The sequence below is a fragment of the Coffea arabica genome, chromosome 1c (assembly GCF_036785885.1).
Source record: "Coffea arabica cultivar ET-39 chromosome 1c, Coffea Arabica ET-39 HiFi, whole genome shotgun sequence".
Classification (NCBI taxonomy): domain Eukaryota; kingdom Viridiplantae; phylum Streptophyta; class Magnoliopsida; order Gentianales; family Rubiaceae; genus Coffea; species Coffea arabica.
In genome coordinates, this window is record NC_092310.1 from 7,123,992 (window position 1) to 7,139,291 (window position 15,300).

The 15,300-nt window shown below is 36.8% G+C and overlaps 1 protein-coding gene across 4 annotated transcripts; it reads right to left on the reverse strand.

Moving 5' to 3' along the window:
* Nucleotides 1-114: 114 nt before the first annotated feature.
* Nucleotides 115-6,323, reverse strand: LOC113710338 (putative disease resistance protein RGA3). Of its 4 annotated transcripts, none has more exons than XM_072054315.1 (5): nucleotides 2,327-6,323; nucleotides 1,487-1,731; nucleotides 1,152-1,261; nucleotides 563-981; nucleotides 115-446 (listed from the first exon to the last, which is right to left on the reverse strand). In XM_072054315.1, exon 1 carries the CDS (start codon nucleotides 6,055-6,057, stop codon nucleotides 2,335-2,337), a length of 3,723 nt encoding a protein of 1,240 aa, XP_071910416.1. In that variant the 5' UTR covers nucleotides 6,058-6,323; the 3' UTR covers nucleotides 115-446; nucleotides 563-981; nucleotides 1,152-1,261; nucleotides 1,487-1,731; nucleotides 2,327-2,334. The 4 variants fall into 4 exon arrangements, with proteins under 4 accessions (XP_071910416.1, XP_071910502.1, XP_071910451.1 ...); XM_072054401.1 differs by having other exon boundaries at nucleotides 1,554-1,731; nucleotides 2,327-6,295; XM_072054350.1 differs by having other exon boundaries at nucleotides 1,095-1,261; nucleotides 2,327-6,295.
* Between the last annotated feature and the right edge of the window lie 8,977 nt (nucleotides 6,324-15,300).

A 15,300-nucleotide genomic window follows, 5' to 3' on the forward strand; every position in this document is an offset into this window, starting at 1 on the left:
CCTACCCCTTACAAAGAAAGGGACAAGCTCTTTTCATTTTCTCAAGCATCTGTTGCAATGCTCTTTCTCTCTGTAAGCCAAACAAGAGTAATACATGCATTCTAGCCAGCCATGTGTGCGACACTTTTAGTATAGTTAAACTGAAGTTTTGGGATACAGTACTATAGAGCAAAACTTTAGTATTAGTAACAAATAATGGAAATGTGAATTGAAGGACTTTTTCACGCCTACAATCCAACAACTAGCTTCCAATGCTCTTTCCTTCTCATTCTCTCACTTTCAATGCTTCCAATGATATGAGATCGATGTTCATGCGATTGACAAGTAGAGGAATCCAGAGAGCTTATAATGGAACCAAGATCAACCAAATTGGCTACTGGTCTCAGCAGCAAATTGGTTCCTTGATATGCTTTCCTCTGTCTGAAGCAAATCAAATTAGAAGAAACCTGCAAAATACATGAAAACTTCTCAGGCACTTCCATGTGTATGTGAAAGACATGCCAACTTCAAGAGAGCAAGCTTTTAATCATACACCTTGAAGAAGAGACTTGTGGCACAGTACCTCTATCATGTGGAATGAACCACCTTGAAGAACTTCCTTGTGTAACATTTACTATTGATTTACCACCTTCATAGGTCTTCACAAATCTCAGATATAGCCAAATCATTGCCTTCATTTCTGCATTCCAAATCATTGCAGCACCAAATCTTTTAACTGTTTCACCCAAATGAATGATTGACACTACAATCAGATGCTTCGTTTATGTCGTCCAAATGATCGTCAATGCTGTCTACAATGTCTAACTTCCTTCCATCAAATCTTCTCACCTCTGGAACTAAAGTATCAGTAAGTCCAGTTTTCTTCAAGCAAGTCTTGTACCTTGATAGCTCTCCAGTACCAGCTACCATTCTCCCCTCTAATTCTTCTCCATCCATACTACTTTCTAGAGGTCTGGCACAAGCCACTCTGTTTTCAACACACTACAAGGAGAAAAGGTTCAGTATTTGATTTATTTTGTTAAACACTTCCAGAAAACAGATAAAAAAAAAAAAAAGAAAAGCCATTGAAACAGCCCAAAATACATGCAGTCAACATTTCCACAGTCCGAGAAATATATGGCATTCTGGTGGGAAAAATCACAGATAACTACCTGACTGATAAGTGAAAATAACTTCTCCCCCTGACATTCTCATAAGAACAACACGGGAACCTTGGTGTTCTTTGTCCAAAAAGCATTGATTTCTGCTTCCTAAAAAAATTCTGGAAAAAAAATCACAATATTACATCACAGTGCTACTTCAGTTATGGCATTAAGTAGAAACATGAGCCACAGAAAGGTTTGGTCTGGTAACCAGTGCAACAATTTATCACTCAAAATCCTAAAGAGCAAAAATTAAGCTAAATTCCATTGATTAAGCCATAAAGAACACATACTAGTGCAAATATCACCCTGCATTTAGGCACAATTACATGACTCAAACATACTTGCAAACTTGGACCAATTCACTTGTACTTCTTGTAAGTTGGGTGGAGACTTTTCCAAACCACATGCCTCCACATCTTTCTTCAAAAAAGATTGGAAACCACAGCCTCATGTTGCTGTTGGAGAATGTGAACAGTGCAACAAGATGCTTTAGAGGTTCCAGGCTGACTCTGCCTTGAGCACACTTTTGAGCCTTCTGCAATGTTTCGGCACAATGACTGCTTTCTACATCACTGACACTTGTTGCCTGCAAGGCCATAATATCATCAATCCAATTCACAAAATAGAAAAGTAGGTAGATATAGTTTCTGAGCTTTAAAAATTTTGAAAGATGATAAACATTTGTAGTTTTAACAGCACCCTAGTTCCTGCGCAAACAATTTCAACTTGATCGACATTGAGCTAATTTTATGGCAATCATAACGTAAAGTCCCTACAGAGGAGATAACAGTGAAGATTGAGAAAATATCAGTGAAGATTGCTATTTTATTGGTTTTAATGTTGTTTGGAAAATATCCGTGTCAAAAAAAAAAGTGAATTTCGTGAACAAATAATCAGTACCAAGTTCATAGATAGTAGTGAATTTTACCATGCTTATCAATCTTTTCGATGGTTCAGAAAAGTAGATGAAATCGACAATTTTTATTGTCTTTCAATTTGCTCGTAACTCTATTTTGTCTTTGTTAATGACAAGAATTAGTTTATAAATTGAACGAGAAAGTTATCTTCACCGGTTTATAAATAGAGAAACAGAGAGTTACAGAGAAAAAGAGCAAGGGACAAATATGGATAGAATAAGATGCTGAGAAGCAATTAATTAAAATTTTGAGGTGAAATCTTACCGGATGGCTCAGAAAGATGGCTGGTAACGAATATCACATTGTGGAATATTAGAGATCTTGGGCCACTCGGAGCCGCTTTGAGGAGTGCATCTTCGGGCTAATAGACGACAATAATGAATTTCCAGACGTCTTAATTTGAGGCGATCCATGGCAGCCATGGAGGGTAAATATTCAAGCTTTTCGCATCTGAACAGAGTTAGTTTTTCAAGAGATGCAAGGTTTCCAAGCCAATCTGGTAAGGCTTCGATGGCTCCGAAGTATTGTAGATCTAGTGATGTGATGTTAGTCAAGTCTTGAAGTTGATGTGGCAGAGATTTTGTGCCAGGCATCCCACCTAAATGCACGTGCTGGAGTGTTGATGAAGATGCTAATCCAGCCCAATCAAATTCCATTACAGAGAAATCTGAGATGCCACCAATCAGCACTCGCCTTAAGTTGGTAAGATAGCCAAATCCACTAGGCATCTCGGTATTCAAGTTGGGACACCACGTTAACCAGAAGGTCTCGAGAGAAGGGGTTCGTCGCAAATCAAGGGGAAAGGAGACCAGATTGGGGCAAAAGCGCAAGTCCAGCTCTCGAAGAGACGTACACGACTCGAACATTTCCCCCGGTAATCTGGTTAATCCATTGCACTCACTAATACCAAATTCCTCAAGAGACTTAAGGAGGCTTTTCTGTCCTTTATTAGGATTTAATCCAAATGAATTAATTCTCGGGCACCGCAATATCTTCAAGTGCTCTAAAGCTTGAAATTGATAAAGATCTTCTGGCAACTCCCGTAAATTCTCGCAACCATCGACCACCAATCTCTTAAGACAAGCGGCGCAACTCATTCCTCTTAATGTTGTTATGTCAGGGCAATACCACAATTCTACACTTTGAAGACTTGGGAAAAGACAGAGCCGCTCGAGCATGTCAGTGGATAGACTGTCACAGCCTTTAATACTCAAACTGTTCTCCTGTCGTCGTATCACTAAATTTAGAGACACCATGCGTTGACGACCACCACTTAATTTAAGGGACGAGAGATTGGTTGTACTGCTCAAAACCTCTTCTACCAGCAAAACATTGCAATTCTCTCTGATTTCCAATACATCAAGATTCGGGAAACTACTTGGAGTTGGAATGGTGGTCAGCTGGGGGCAATCCCTAATATACAACTTTTCCAGCACGGGAAACACATCCATCGCTTCATGTGCGTCCTTCCACTCTTCCAAACTTTTCATGCTTTCAAGAGAGAGAATTTTAAGGGCTGGAAAGAATGTTTGTCTGCTCGTATTGCCTGAACCTGCTGATCTTCCGTCCTCCTCATCACTAATACCATAGAATGAAAGCCCAATGCATGTTGTGTTTTCCAATCCAGTCAGATAGAGGCGTTGGAGGGATGTCAGTTGTCCTAGTGTAGGGAGTTCTCTGCATCTTGTGCAATCCTGCACCTGCAACTCCACTAGTGATGTCAAATTCATGAACCATTGTGGAAACTGATCACCCATGAAATTCAAAATTTGTAACTCTTCTAAATTTGGGTGAGGTTGGAGACCTTCCAACACATCTCCATCGCATTTATCACTTTCTTGATCCCTGTTGCCCCACTCAAGTACCAACCGATGCAAGTTTGGCTTTCTAGATAAGTTCGCCAGTTCAGCATCATCTTTGCCATTTACTAATTCAAGATTTCTGAGCTCCAAGGAGCCTTTAAGATCTTGCAAGGTCCCAAGCTCCTGGATACCATGACCTTCCTCTTGACGACCTATGTTAAAGAACTCTAACGTTTGAAGACAAGTCCATCGTCCAATCCCGGATGGCATTTGGATTTCGCGTCTTGTAGCATCATCATCATAGTGAAGATGTCTCATACGAATCAAATTGCTCATCTTCTTTGGAAAACCTTCTTCAAGCTTGCCAATTCTCAGTGTTTGCAAATGATAAAGTTTGCAAAGAGATTCTGGCAAAGCGGTAATCATAGAATCTGAAATGTCAAGTAAGTGTAAATGTTTTAGTTTGCCAATGGAGGTCGGCAACTCTTTGACATCTGCTCCAAACAATTTTAGGACATGCAAGGATTTGAACTCTGATAACATATCATCAGCTATGCCACCCTTCCAAAATAATGTGCGAAGTGATGCTGTTTTGTTTTCATTGATTCTTTCGGAGGAGTATACTGCAAGGTAACGGTCCTGATTGCTGTTGTTACGATTCAAAATTGATTTTGCAAAATCATGCACAAGGTCATGCATTTTATACCATGTTCCCCGCCCGTCATATACTTCTTCCAATAAGGAAGTTTGCAGCAAAGTTCTCAGATACTCATGTCCTATTCCCTCCATCATTTGATTTTGGGAATCCGGTTGAAGAAAGCCTTCAGCCATCCAATGCTCAACTAGTAGATCTTGTTCCAATCTAGTATCTTGGTGAAAAACTGAGCAATATGCAAAACATTTCTTAACCGGCGCAGGCGACAGATGATCAAAACTCACCTTAACTATTTGCTCAATCCCAACCTGATCTCCATTCAAGAGACTCTCCTCCAAAATAGATTGCCAATTCTCTTCTCTCTTTCTAGATAACAAACCTCCAATTAACCTTGCTGCCAGAGGTAGACCGTCACATCTTCTTAAAACTTGCTCCTTTATGTCTTCTGGTACTTCTTCCCCTACATTTGCCCATTTTTTCATGATAGACCAGCAATCATCATTGCATAGCTTTCCTAGCTCATGGCGAGTAAAATTGATCTGCGGATGTCTAAAAAGAATATTTGCCACGCCTTGCAGACGAGTAGTAACAAGACACCAGCTACCTTTCTTCGCATTGAGTCCCGCCAAAGTGCTGAAAAGGTCCGTCAACAATAGTTCTTGATCATTCCACACGTCATCAAGAACAAGGAAATATCTTTTTTCCTTGAGTTCATTCTGAATTTTTTGAACTATTACCTCCCTACGATCTCCTTTAACCTCTTCTCCTGTTAACGATTCTAGAATCATTTTGAAGAACTCCTCGAGTTTATCTACTTTTTCAGCCACACAAACCCAAATTTTTTTATCAAAATGTCCAACAACTTGTTCATTTTTGTAAACGGCCCTAGCTAGAGTTGTTTTTCCTAAACCACCCATGCCAGTTATGGGAATGACTGAAATAACACTTTCAGATTCGGCCAACAACTTGTTGACTATTTCTGATTCATCCTCGTCTCTTCCTAGGACATCACTTCGAACAATAATAGAGTCGGTCTGTCGGCTTGTTGTGGCTCTAGATGCTTCTTCAGATTGGAGCTTGGGGACCAGTCCCAGATGTTCGGCATTCTGATGGATGCTTTCAAGGTTCGTGTTGATCTCCCTGATCGTTGAACCCAACCTCCAACGAAAAATAATTTTATTAAAGAATGAAAAGCAGAAGAGTACCTTCTTTTTCATGGGTTGATTTTGATACTTCACCTTCCGACGAAGAGTTTCATAGTTGAGCTCGCCCAGCACATTCTCAGCGTCGAAAACCTCATCTTCCAGCTGCTCGAGCCAATTTTGCACCCCAAGAAACTTCGGATCATTGCTATATTTTGCCTCGTCAGCACCGGCCAAGAAGCCTCGGATTATTTTAGCAGATTTTTTGAGTCTCTCCAGCTCCTTTGGGAATTCACGAACCAGATTAACATGATCAGCGGCAAGATCAGCGGCAAGGGAAACAACCGTCTGCAATGCAACCTGAATAGTAGCACTAACAGCAGCAGCATCAGCCATTATTTCTTGCTTGGGATTGGAATTAGGATGAAAGTGTTCTGATATCGATGATGGAGGTGGCGATGCTTTCTGCGATGAGACAATGAAGAATCGCCAAAAAACTCCAATGGCATGTCATGGACGGTAAAGTATAATACCTCCCATGGTATAAACTGCCACCCATGACACAAGGAAGGAATCAACAAAACGAATATTAGACTGCTTTTAAAAGCAACTCTAATACGTCTCATGGACAGGGAAGGAATCGCGAAAACGAATGGTAGACTGCTTTTAAGAGAAGACTTCGGTCTTCAGAGTGCTACTGACACGGTCAAGTTGTGGGGCCTTTGTTGTGGAAAAAATTAAACCATGGTAAAAAGGACACTCAAACATGGTTTTTTTTTTCCCTCGACTGGGAGATTTCCTGATCTGGCCAAAATCACCAGAGCAGGCCAGACTACTCCTCCCAATTTGTGAGAGCCCAATCCCAAGGATCACAGTATGGTAGCTCCCGACAGTCGAACCTGATATTTGCTCCTAAAGAGAAGACTATGGAAACCGTTTGAACTGCCGGGGGCATACACATGGTATTTGTAATCCTAGAAGATTGGCAAATTTTTTTTTCTGTAATAAAAATTTGTGATCTCAATTCTCAAATTATATCAATCATTTTTTTTGAAGGATCAAATAATCAATGAAATTTTGAAACTTCTATTTACTTTACACAGCCAAGGCTATTTAGTCCAATATCATGAATACTGAACATAGGCTAACAATGGCCAATTTCTTAGAATATACCCAAAAAAAAAAAGTTTCTTGAAATGTATGTCTGACCCATTGTACAAAATTATACCTGCCATGCTCAATCGGTACGACAGTAAATTTTTTTTAATCGCCGTGCCTGTGGCCAAATTTTTTTTTAAAATTGATCCTGCTACCGTGCACAGTCAGCACGGTAGCAGGCAGCATTTTTAAAAAAAAAATAGTGAATAGTCGTCATATACAGAGGCGGATCTACAATGCGGCACTAGAGGCACATGCGCCCAGTGCCCCCAAATAATTCTACCATGATCTAAGTAATTTTTTAGAATTTTTCAGTTGTGCCCCTATTATGACCCATGCAATTTTGAGAAATTTTTAATTATGCCCCATTATGTTGTTTAGCAGTAAATGTAAATATAATTAGTTAGTTTGTAACTTAATGGAATTGAAATGTTACAAAATTCAAAACAATGGCCCTTTTACATCAGTAACATAAATTTTAGGAATTTTTTTTAAACAAAAGTAAAAATATAGAGTAATTGTACATGTTGCTTAGTTAAAATAAATAAAGTAACTGTAATTTTTTCCAATAAAGTGGAGGTGACTTTTAATAAAATAAGAAATTTTATATCCTTGTGCCTTACAAATCTACAGGTCTATGGTTGCTTTAAAAGGTTTATTTTTATACTTTTTAAAGAAAATTATTGTGTTATTATGTGATTTTGTGTTATATTACTCATTAAATAAAAAAAAATTTATGTTGGTCCTAACAACTGCTTGGCAAGTCTAGTAGTTTCTCCAAGACTAATGAAAAAGTTCCACGTGAATATAAAGGTGCTGCAATAAATAAATATAATACATTTTATGTGAATATTGTTGTTATGTATTACTTTTAGGAAAGACAAAGAAGAAAATTTGATATTCATTTTGCCCCCACTAACAATTATATCTGACTCCGCCACAGGTCATATATAGCAATTAATGCCAACTCCTCCCAAGGGCTGGTTTATAGTAAGAAAAAAAACCCGCGACGTACTTCTCTAGACAATAATGTGTCGATAATTATTAGAGGTGGCAAATCAACCCACTTAACTAGATTTACCCATACCCGTCCATGAATAGATGGGTATGGGTATCTTAAATTTTTGTATATGAGTATAAATGGGTTACCCAATAATATCCATTTATTAAATGGGTATTATTGGGTAACCCATCAAACCCAATTAACCCATTTAAAATTCTCTTCCCCCTAAGTCTCTTCTTTTCCCCTACCTTTTTTTTTTCAATTTTTCATTTTGTCATGATGTTAACTTTATTATTATTATTATTATTATTATTATTTGTTGGTTTTATCTTATTATTTTATTTTTTCTTAGTTTGTTAACTTACTTATTTTTTAGCATTACCAATTTATGATAAATTTTAGCCTATTTTTTTATCTTTATAAAATGAAATTTTAAATTTATATATGAAAAAAATGTTAGGGGTTCAAAATTTTTGGATTAAGTTTTTATATTAATTTTTATAGTACTTAATTCAAATTTTTATATTCGTATTATTCAATTATTAAATAATAGGTAATTTTGTGACATAAAGTATAAATGAAAAAAATTGGTAATTAAGTTTATTGAACATTATAAGTAAATATTTAAAACTAATGATGTGTACAAAGAGTGGTATAAATTGATAACTTAGTTTGCAAAAATGAATTTAAATGAGTTTGCAAAAAGTTAAAATAAATAAGTTATAAATGGGTAATTGGGTTACCTAATTCATTTTTTGACTTACCCATTTATACCCATCTAATTAAATTGGTATAAATGAGTTGACTCACTTGTACCCATTATCCATTTTACCCAACCCAAACCCGCCCAAGTCACCCATTTTGACACCTCTAATAATTATCATCAAATCATAATTTGATGCCCCCCACTCTTTTCAGACTTCCTCACTCGATCAGTGAAGAGTTTTGCATTCAATAAAATGAACAGGAGGAGGATGTTCCAGCCGAAGTAGTTATGAGTAGTACCAAAGTAGCCTGCTGTTTTGAAACAGGAAATTAGGCGGATGCGTCTAGATAGGCTTTTGCTTGCATTGCATGTCATTATGAATAAGCTTTCTTCATTCCTGCAATGTTCAATCAAAAGTGATGAGCACTACCCTCACTTTCTCCGAGTAATAGTTGTAGTTCAGCAGCAGCCTTGTTTCAAGGAGGAGGAGAAGTTGGCTGGGGCCTGGGGAAGAGAGAAAAATGACAGGAAATTAACGTAGGAAGCTGCATGCAGAGAGAAGAAGAGGCGTGATCTTTTTCTTGTAGGATAAGAATACATTTTGCATTTTGGCTGCAACAACCAAAGGAGACTTTGCTGCAAAGGTTGGTAGCCTGCAATATAGACTTTTTTTTTTTTTTAAATGCTGCCTGCTACCGTGCTGACTGTGCACGGTAGCAGGCTCACTTTTTAAAAAGAAAATTGGCCGCAGGCTACCGTGTCTAGAAAAAAAAAAAAAATTTTGCTACCGTGCTAATTGGACACAACAGATACAATTTTGTACAATAAATCTATCAGACATATATTTGATGGACTTTTTCTTTTGAATATATTCTGAAAAATTAGCCGCGAACAATAACACGAATTATGCATTTTTGTACGCATTCTTTGTTTTTGTTAGCCCATGGATCACCCTGGCTTGCAGCATATGTTTATGTTCGGATATAACGATAATTATGTGACAGATTATGAGCCCACAATCCGTGTAGTGGCAGTGGTTTGTTGGCAATTTTTTTTTGTTTTTATTTTTTTTGCGTGGAAGTTGCTTGGCTTTTTCTGTTGAATTGTCTTCTCTCATTGCATGCTGGGGCCGTTGTGTGAAAAAAATCTGAATGATTGTATGTACGGTAAAGCAGTACCAACCAAGAGCGACAAGACAATTCACTTTAATCTAACTTTTATTTTTAATAAGGAGATAATAATAAACGAAATCTTGAAACTTCGAATAATTTAAAGAGCAGATTTTATGTACATTAATAATGTATATATTATCATCATTTGATTCATAATATATATAAAAATTAAATTTTAAATTCAAATTTTACATAATTATCATTTATCTAACATTGATAGAGTACGAAAGATTATTTCTAATTTAAATTGTTTAATTTATAATATCATTGAGAATCTCTTACACAACCAAAGAATGTTGAGTCCAATATCATGGGGGATCATGTGTAAAAACAATTGTGACGACTGAACGTCGGTTAAGAATAATTTGAACAATGCATTTTGTTTAATCTTATCACAAAAGGGGCATTAATACAAATTGATTGTTTCTGTTACATCGTTTGGCCAATGAAACTGAAAAAGAGCAACTTGAACGGATTTAAAAGCTCTCAATTATTATTAGGCTGAATTGCTTGAAAAAATTTATGGCGAAGATTAACCTTGACATTCATTACAACCCAAGCTCATATTGAAATTGTACATTGATTGTGTCAAAGGTGTACATAAATAAAGTAAGAATTAATCTTTCTTGTACTGTTAATGTATATATCACCAATTTGGATGCATCATATATTATCTCAATTTGAATTTGAAAATCGAATTTTTATCTATATGCTATGTATCTAAACCTAATAATGCATATACTTTAAATGCTCTTATTCTCTTCCCACTTCTTAAGTCTTACCATTCTTTTACTTGCAAAAAACCCAAAAACCTTGCCTAAAACGTAAAGGGTTAATTACACTAAACCAAAATAAAGTAAAAAGCCAATAAGATAAACTTCCACTCCACAAAGACAAGCTTCTACACAACAATGTTTCCTATAATACTGAATTGTCTATGCACCTTCTTTAAGATCAAATAAGCCTAGCAATGTCCAAGGTACCGTAGGGATTAGATTTGTTAATTGCATAAGTGATTTCCAAATTAGTAATTGCAAAAATTGCATAAGTGATTTCCAAATTAGTAATTGCAAAAAGGTCTTTCTAGTAATTGTTCAATAGGCATTCATTAACACACTTAAATTCCATCCAATCTACAATGTATATACACATACTAAAAATTATTGTCCTCCATTATATTTATATAATTTTTCTAATTAATCTTATCTTTCCAAAAATTTAATATCAGAATTATATCTTTGGCCACCCGTTAGACAGACCCTAAAACTAATAATCATTTGTAATACAAATATCAAAACTGGTCATCTTAGTAATTAGATCGTCTGTGTCTACTCAAAATTTTAAATGTTTGAGCTTTACCGAATTTGTTGCCCACCTCATAATTGAGTAATTAATTTTTGTATAAAAAAGTCAGATTCTTCTGTTTCATTTCAAAATTAATCATAAGAGATATAACAAAAGAAATTTCTAAAATATTAATACAAATCTCCATCACAATTAAAAATAGTTGTTTGATCTTTACATTTTTAGATTTATAGACTTACTGCCAATGTTTTATTGAAAACTTCAACTTAATTTTTGTTTATGTTACATAAGATTTATCATCAGAGTTAAAACTTAGGCTTTTTAATTTACATTTGATGTAGAAATATGTTAAGGCTCAATTTTGTGATTTTATTTTTTTCATTTCTATTTGGACTTAAAACATATTAGTTGTTGTGTTTATCCCTCATTAGTTGTGGAAGAGACAGGTGTTAGATTATAAGGGTGAGGGAAAGTACAGATACAAGTGAGTAGAGTTTAGCACCGTGCTACTTGAGTGGCAAATCAAGCTCAAGCTTGAAAATATTATCTATAGCTATATGTATTCAAGAAGGGATTTTTAGTAGAAACCCTCTCAATGGCTTCTAAACTTCTCGTTCTTTTTTCTAGATTTTTGTATTTATTTTAATACATAAAAAGTAGTGGGTTATAACCTACCTTATCACCAATCAAATTTAAATTTAAAATATTCCCACTATCTCTTAACTCATTCTACAACCACTCCTACAAATCCTCTAATCATCATCCCACGTTTTCTCCCTACATTTCCGCTCATGTTTCCCACTCCAATTAAAAGTTCACTCCAACTATCTCTTAACTCATCCTTCAACCACTCCTACAAATCCTCTAATCATCATCGCACGTTTCCCCTCATATTTTCTCCCACGTTTCCCACTCCAATTAAGAGTCCTCCAATTTGTTTGATTCATTACTATTTGTTTGATTCATAGATTTCTGATTTCGGGCTTGCAAAATGGCTTCCATCACAGTGGACTCACCATTCAATTGTTCCAATTGAAGGAACTTTTGGATAGATTACTTGTCTACATTTTTTTTTATTTCTTTCTTCCATAATCTACTACAAGTTGGGTTTTGTGCTGAATGTATTTCTTGCCGATTTTACAGGCACTTAGTGTGAGAACCCGTACTTTTCCCATTTTCTAGGGTTTTATTTATTTAATGGTTTGTTTTCTGCATTTTCTTTAGTAGGAAAATTTTCTAGATATTTTTAATGAGCAGATATAGTTTTTAGATGATTTTTCGAGTATTGGATAGTTTTTGAAAAATTAAGGATATATAACGGACGTGGGACCCGTTAGTGCGAAAAGTTCGGAAAAATTCGGCCAAGGAGGTTAAGTTCCGGATACTGAGTGAAATTTATCGGGTGCTAAGAGATAAGTAGAGGTTGAGATGTGATTGATGTGAGAAGGAACTAATGGATAGAGATGCTTTAAATGGAGTGACACTTGTCACCATAAGAGTGGTTACACTTGTATGACAACTATTCACATTTTTGACTTATTTGACCAATTGATTAAATATCTCAAAAATCACCAAAAATTCACTCTTGTCTTCTCCATTGTGGCCGGCCCTCTCTAGCAAAGGAAGGAAGAAAACTCTTCAAAATCTTGGCTACCATCTAGCTCAAATCTTCCAAAACAATTGCTTGATCTTGTTTCTACTCCACAAAATCTCTCCATTTGGTGCTAGTAAGTGATTTGGTGAAGTGTTTAAGGAAGCTAAGGTGTCCAACAACTCTTCCTGTCTTGTTTACTAGGTGAGTGGTGAATGAACTTCCTCCTACACTTAATGAAGCTTAAGTTGTGTTTAGTGGTAGCTAAAGTGCTGAAATTTGTGGTTTATTTCTTGGTTTTGGATGAATTGATGAAGTTTTCAATTTATTGATGATTTTTCTGGTTTAATGTGATCATGATGTTGTGGCTATCTATGATGGTTGGAAATGATGGTTAATGATTCTAGTAGGTGTACATGATTGGTATTTGCAACCAATTTCTGGTTTGGAAGAAATTTCAGAAACCTAGGGTTCTTGAGGGGGGCATTCTGTCCGAAATTTTACGTCCTAGATAGAGGCTGAATTGGCCTTAGCTTAAAACATGAAAGTTGTAGGGAATGACATTTTAGAAGTGCCTACAAAATTTCAGGTCAATCGCAGTAGTGTAGAATGAGATAAGTCAAAATTACTATTGCTGTTCTGGATTCATCCAAATGTAAGAACTGCGTTTGAAATTGATTGTTTTGGCTGGAATTGCTTTGGATTTGGTTGTTGAGGTCTTCTGATGAAATGTAGCTTGATGTCCTAGCTACCATATGCCTTTGGAATTTCTGAATTTGGACCTGTATAGACTGAGTTGTACTGATTACAGAAGAATGTAGTTTGTGAACCTGTTATTGTGGTTCTGGTTTAGTATCTCGCATATTTGACCTGGTTGTGCTAGGAATTGGATTGAGTGATCTTCTACATTACTGTATCCCTGTTTCTTAGCTTTCATCTGGTTTTGAAATTTCTGGATTTGGACTTGTAGAGCCTGAGTTATGATGTTTCCGCTAGAATGCGTTTTGGTGAATCTGTTTTACGTTTTTGATGTAGTATATTGCATTTTTTGACCTGTTTGCACTCAAAACTGGGTTGGGTGACCTTCTGTGATGTTGTAGCCCTGTCTTTTAGCTTCAAGATGGTGGGTCTTGCACCCTCATCCGATAATCGTAATGAAATTGGTACCATTACCGCAAAATGAGGACAAAAACTGTTTTTTCAGGGCTCAAGTTAGTTCCATTTCCGGATTTTCTAGTTTCTTATAATGCTTGTATATGCTTATGAAACCCTATTGGGGTTGTGATTGGCATTGCTTTATGACTCGTTATCGAGTCTCATTATACTTGTTTGCGTGTTCTAGGGCGTGACGGTGGTTTACGACGTACTTTTGACGACGGTGCATAAAACATCACCTACTTGATTGGTGAGTGTACGACTCACATGAATGTTTACAATGTGGCTTTGATATATGTGATTGTGATGCCGTGAAGGCTTACTTGGCCATTGGAAGTGGTTAAGGTGAGGGTGTACTTGACCGCCCTCACCCCTTTTGATACTGTTAATGACTGTTTACCGTTTCACTGTAATACTGAACTTGATATATGAGTTATTGAATTCCATTTCATGGAAACCTGATTTGGTGTCGTTTGGACGAATATCCAACGGCCTTACTGTATTACTGAGCTCAACCTCGTTGGTAGTCAATTGAATCGAGCCGGCGAGGGTTTGGTCGTGAAAATTGACATGCCTCGGGGACTGTACTGGGGAATTTTGTAGTAATGAGACTCTTGATTCCGGTAAATTCGAGTATTACCAAAAGCTACTGATTGGAGTACGGGCCCGGTTGGGGTATGTTGGGTGGAAGGAATGGAAGTGAAGTGAAGTCTACGGTCGGGTATTCTTAAACATTGACAGAGGGTCAATGAGGTTGGATCAAGAATGTAAGCGTGGAAATGGGCTCTTGAGAGCCGTCCGTATCCTTTTACCGACTTGTTTTACTTCTTAATTGTGTACTTGAAATGAAAAATTATGCTTATGTGATCTTTGTTGCTTATGTGATAGTCGCTCACTAGGCGTAAGCTCACTCCGTTCCATTTGTTTTCTTTACAGGAATGTAATTACTTTTGGGATTGGACTGGATAGTCGATTGCCAAGTTGAGCTAGTGTAAATGTCTTTTGTATAGCTCTTTAAATGAAACCCTAATGTGTATTGGGTTCATTTTCTTTTGATTGGCAAATCGAACATGTATATCCTTGATGAATAGTTTTTGGCATGCCACTTTGGTTGTAACTGTTGAATTTCAATGTATATATATGTTGGATTGATGTTTGGTTGAACTCCGGATTCTGACGTGACCGGTACTGTTCATCATCGGCTTCGATTTTCATTTTTTTTATTTTGTGATTTTGACTTGTTTGCGCGCATTGGTGTGTTCCGGAACGTATTAGATCGACGTCAACTGATCTGTAGTCCTGGCGAGAGCTGTGCAGGCAGTCCGCTAACTCCTTTGGTTCGCCTTAGGGGAAGGTGGGGCTGTTAGAAGTGGTATCAGAGCCACTTCGCGTGGTCTCTGCGCGGAGTGCGACTGGGCCAAGTGGTGTTGTGGTCCTAATTTCATGAATATGTCTAAGTGCTCGTTTGAGCATAAGTTATGAACCGGGCATGTGATAAGTGTACGAATCATTATCAGGGGACTCGAGGAAGGTAGGTATGTATGTCGGG

Excerpts from the sequence above, each read along its gene's own strand:
- LOC113710338 (XM_072054315.1), bottom strand. The coding sequence starts at position 6,057 with ATGGCTGATGCTGCTGCTGTTAGTGCTACTATTCAGGTTGCATTGCAG.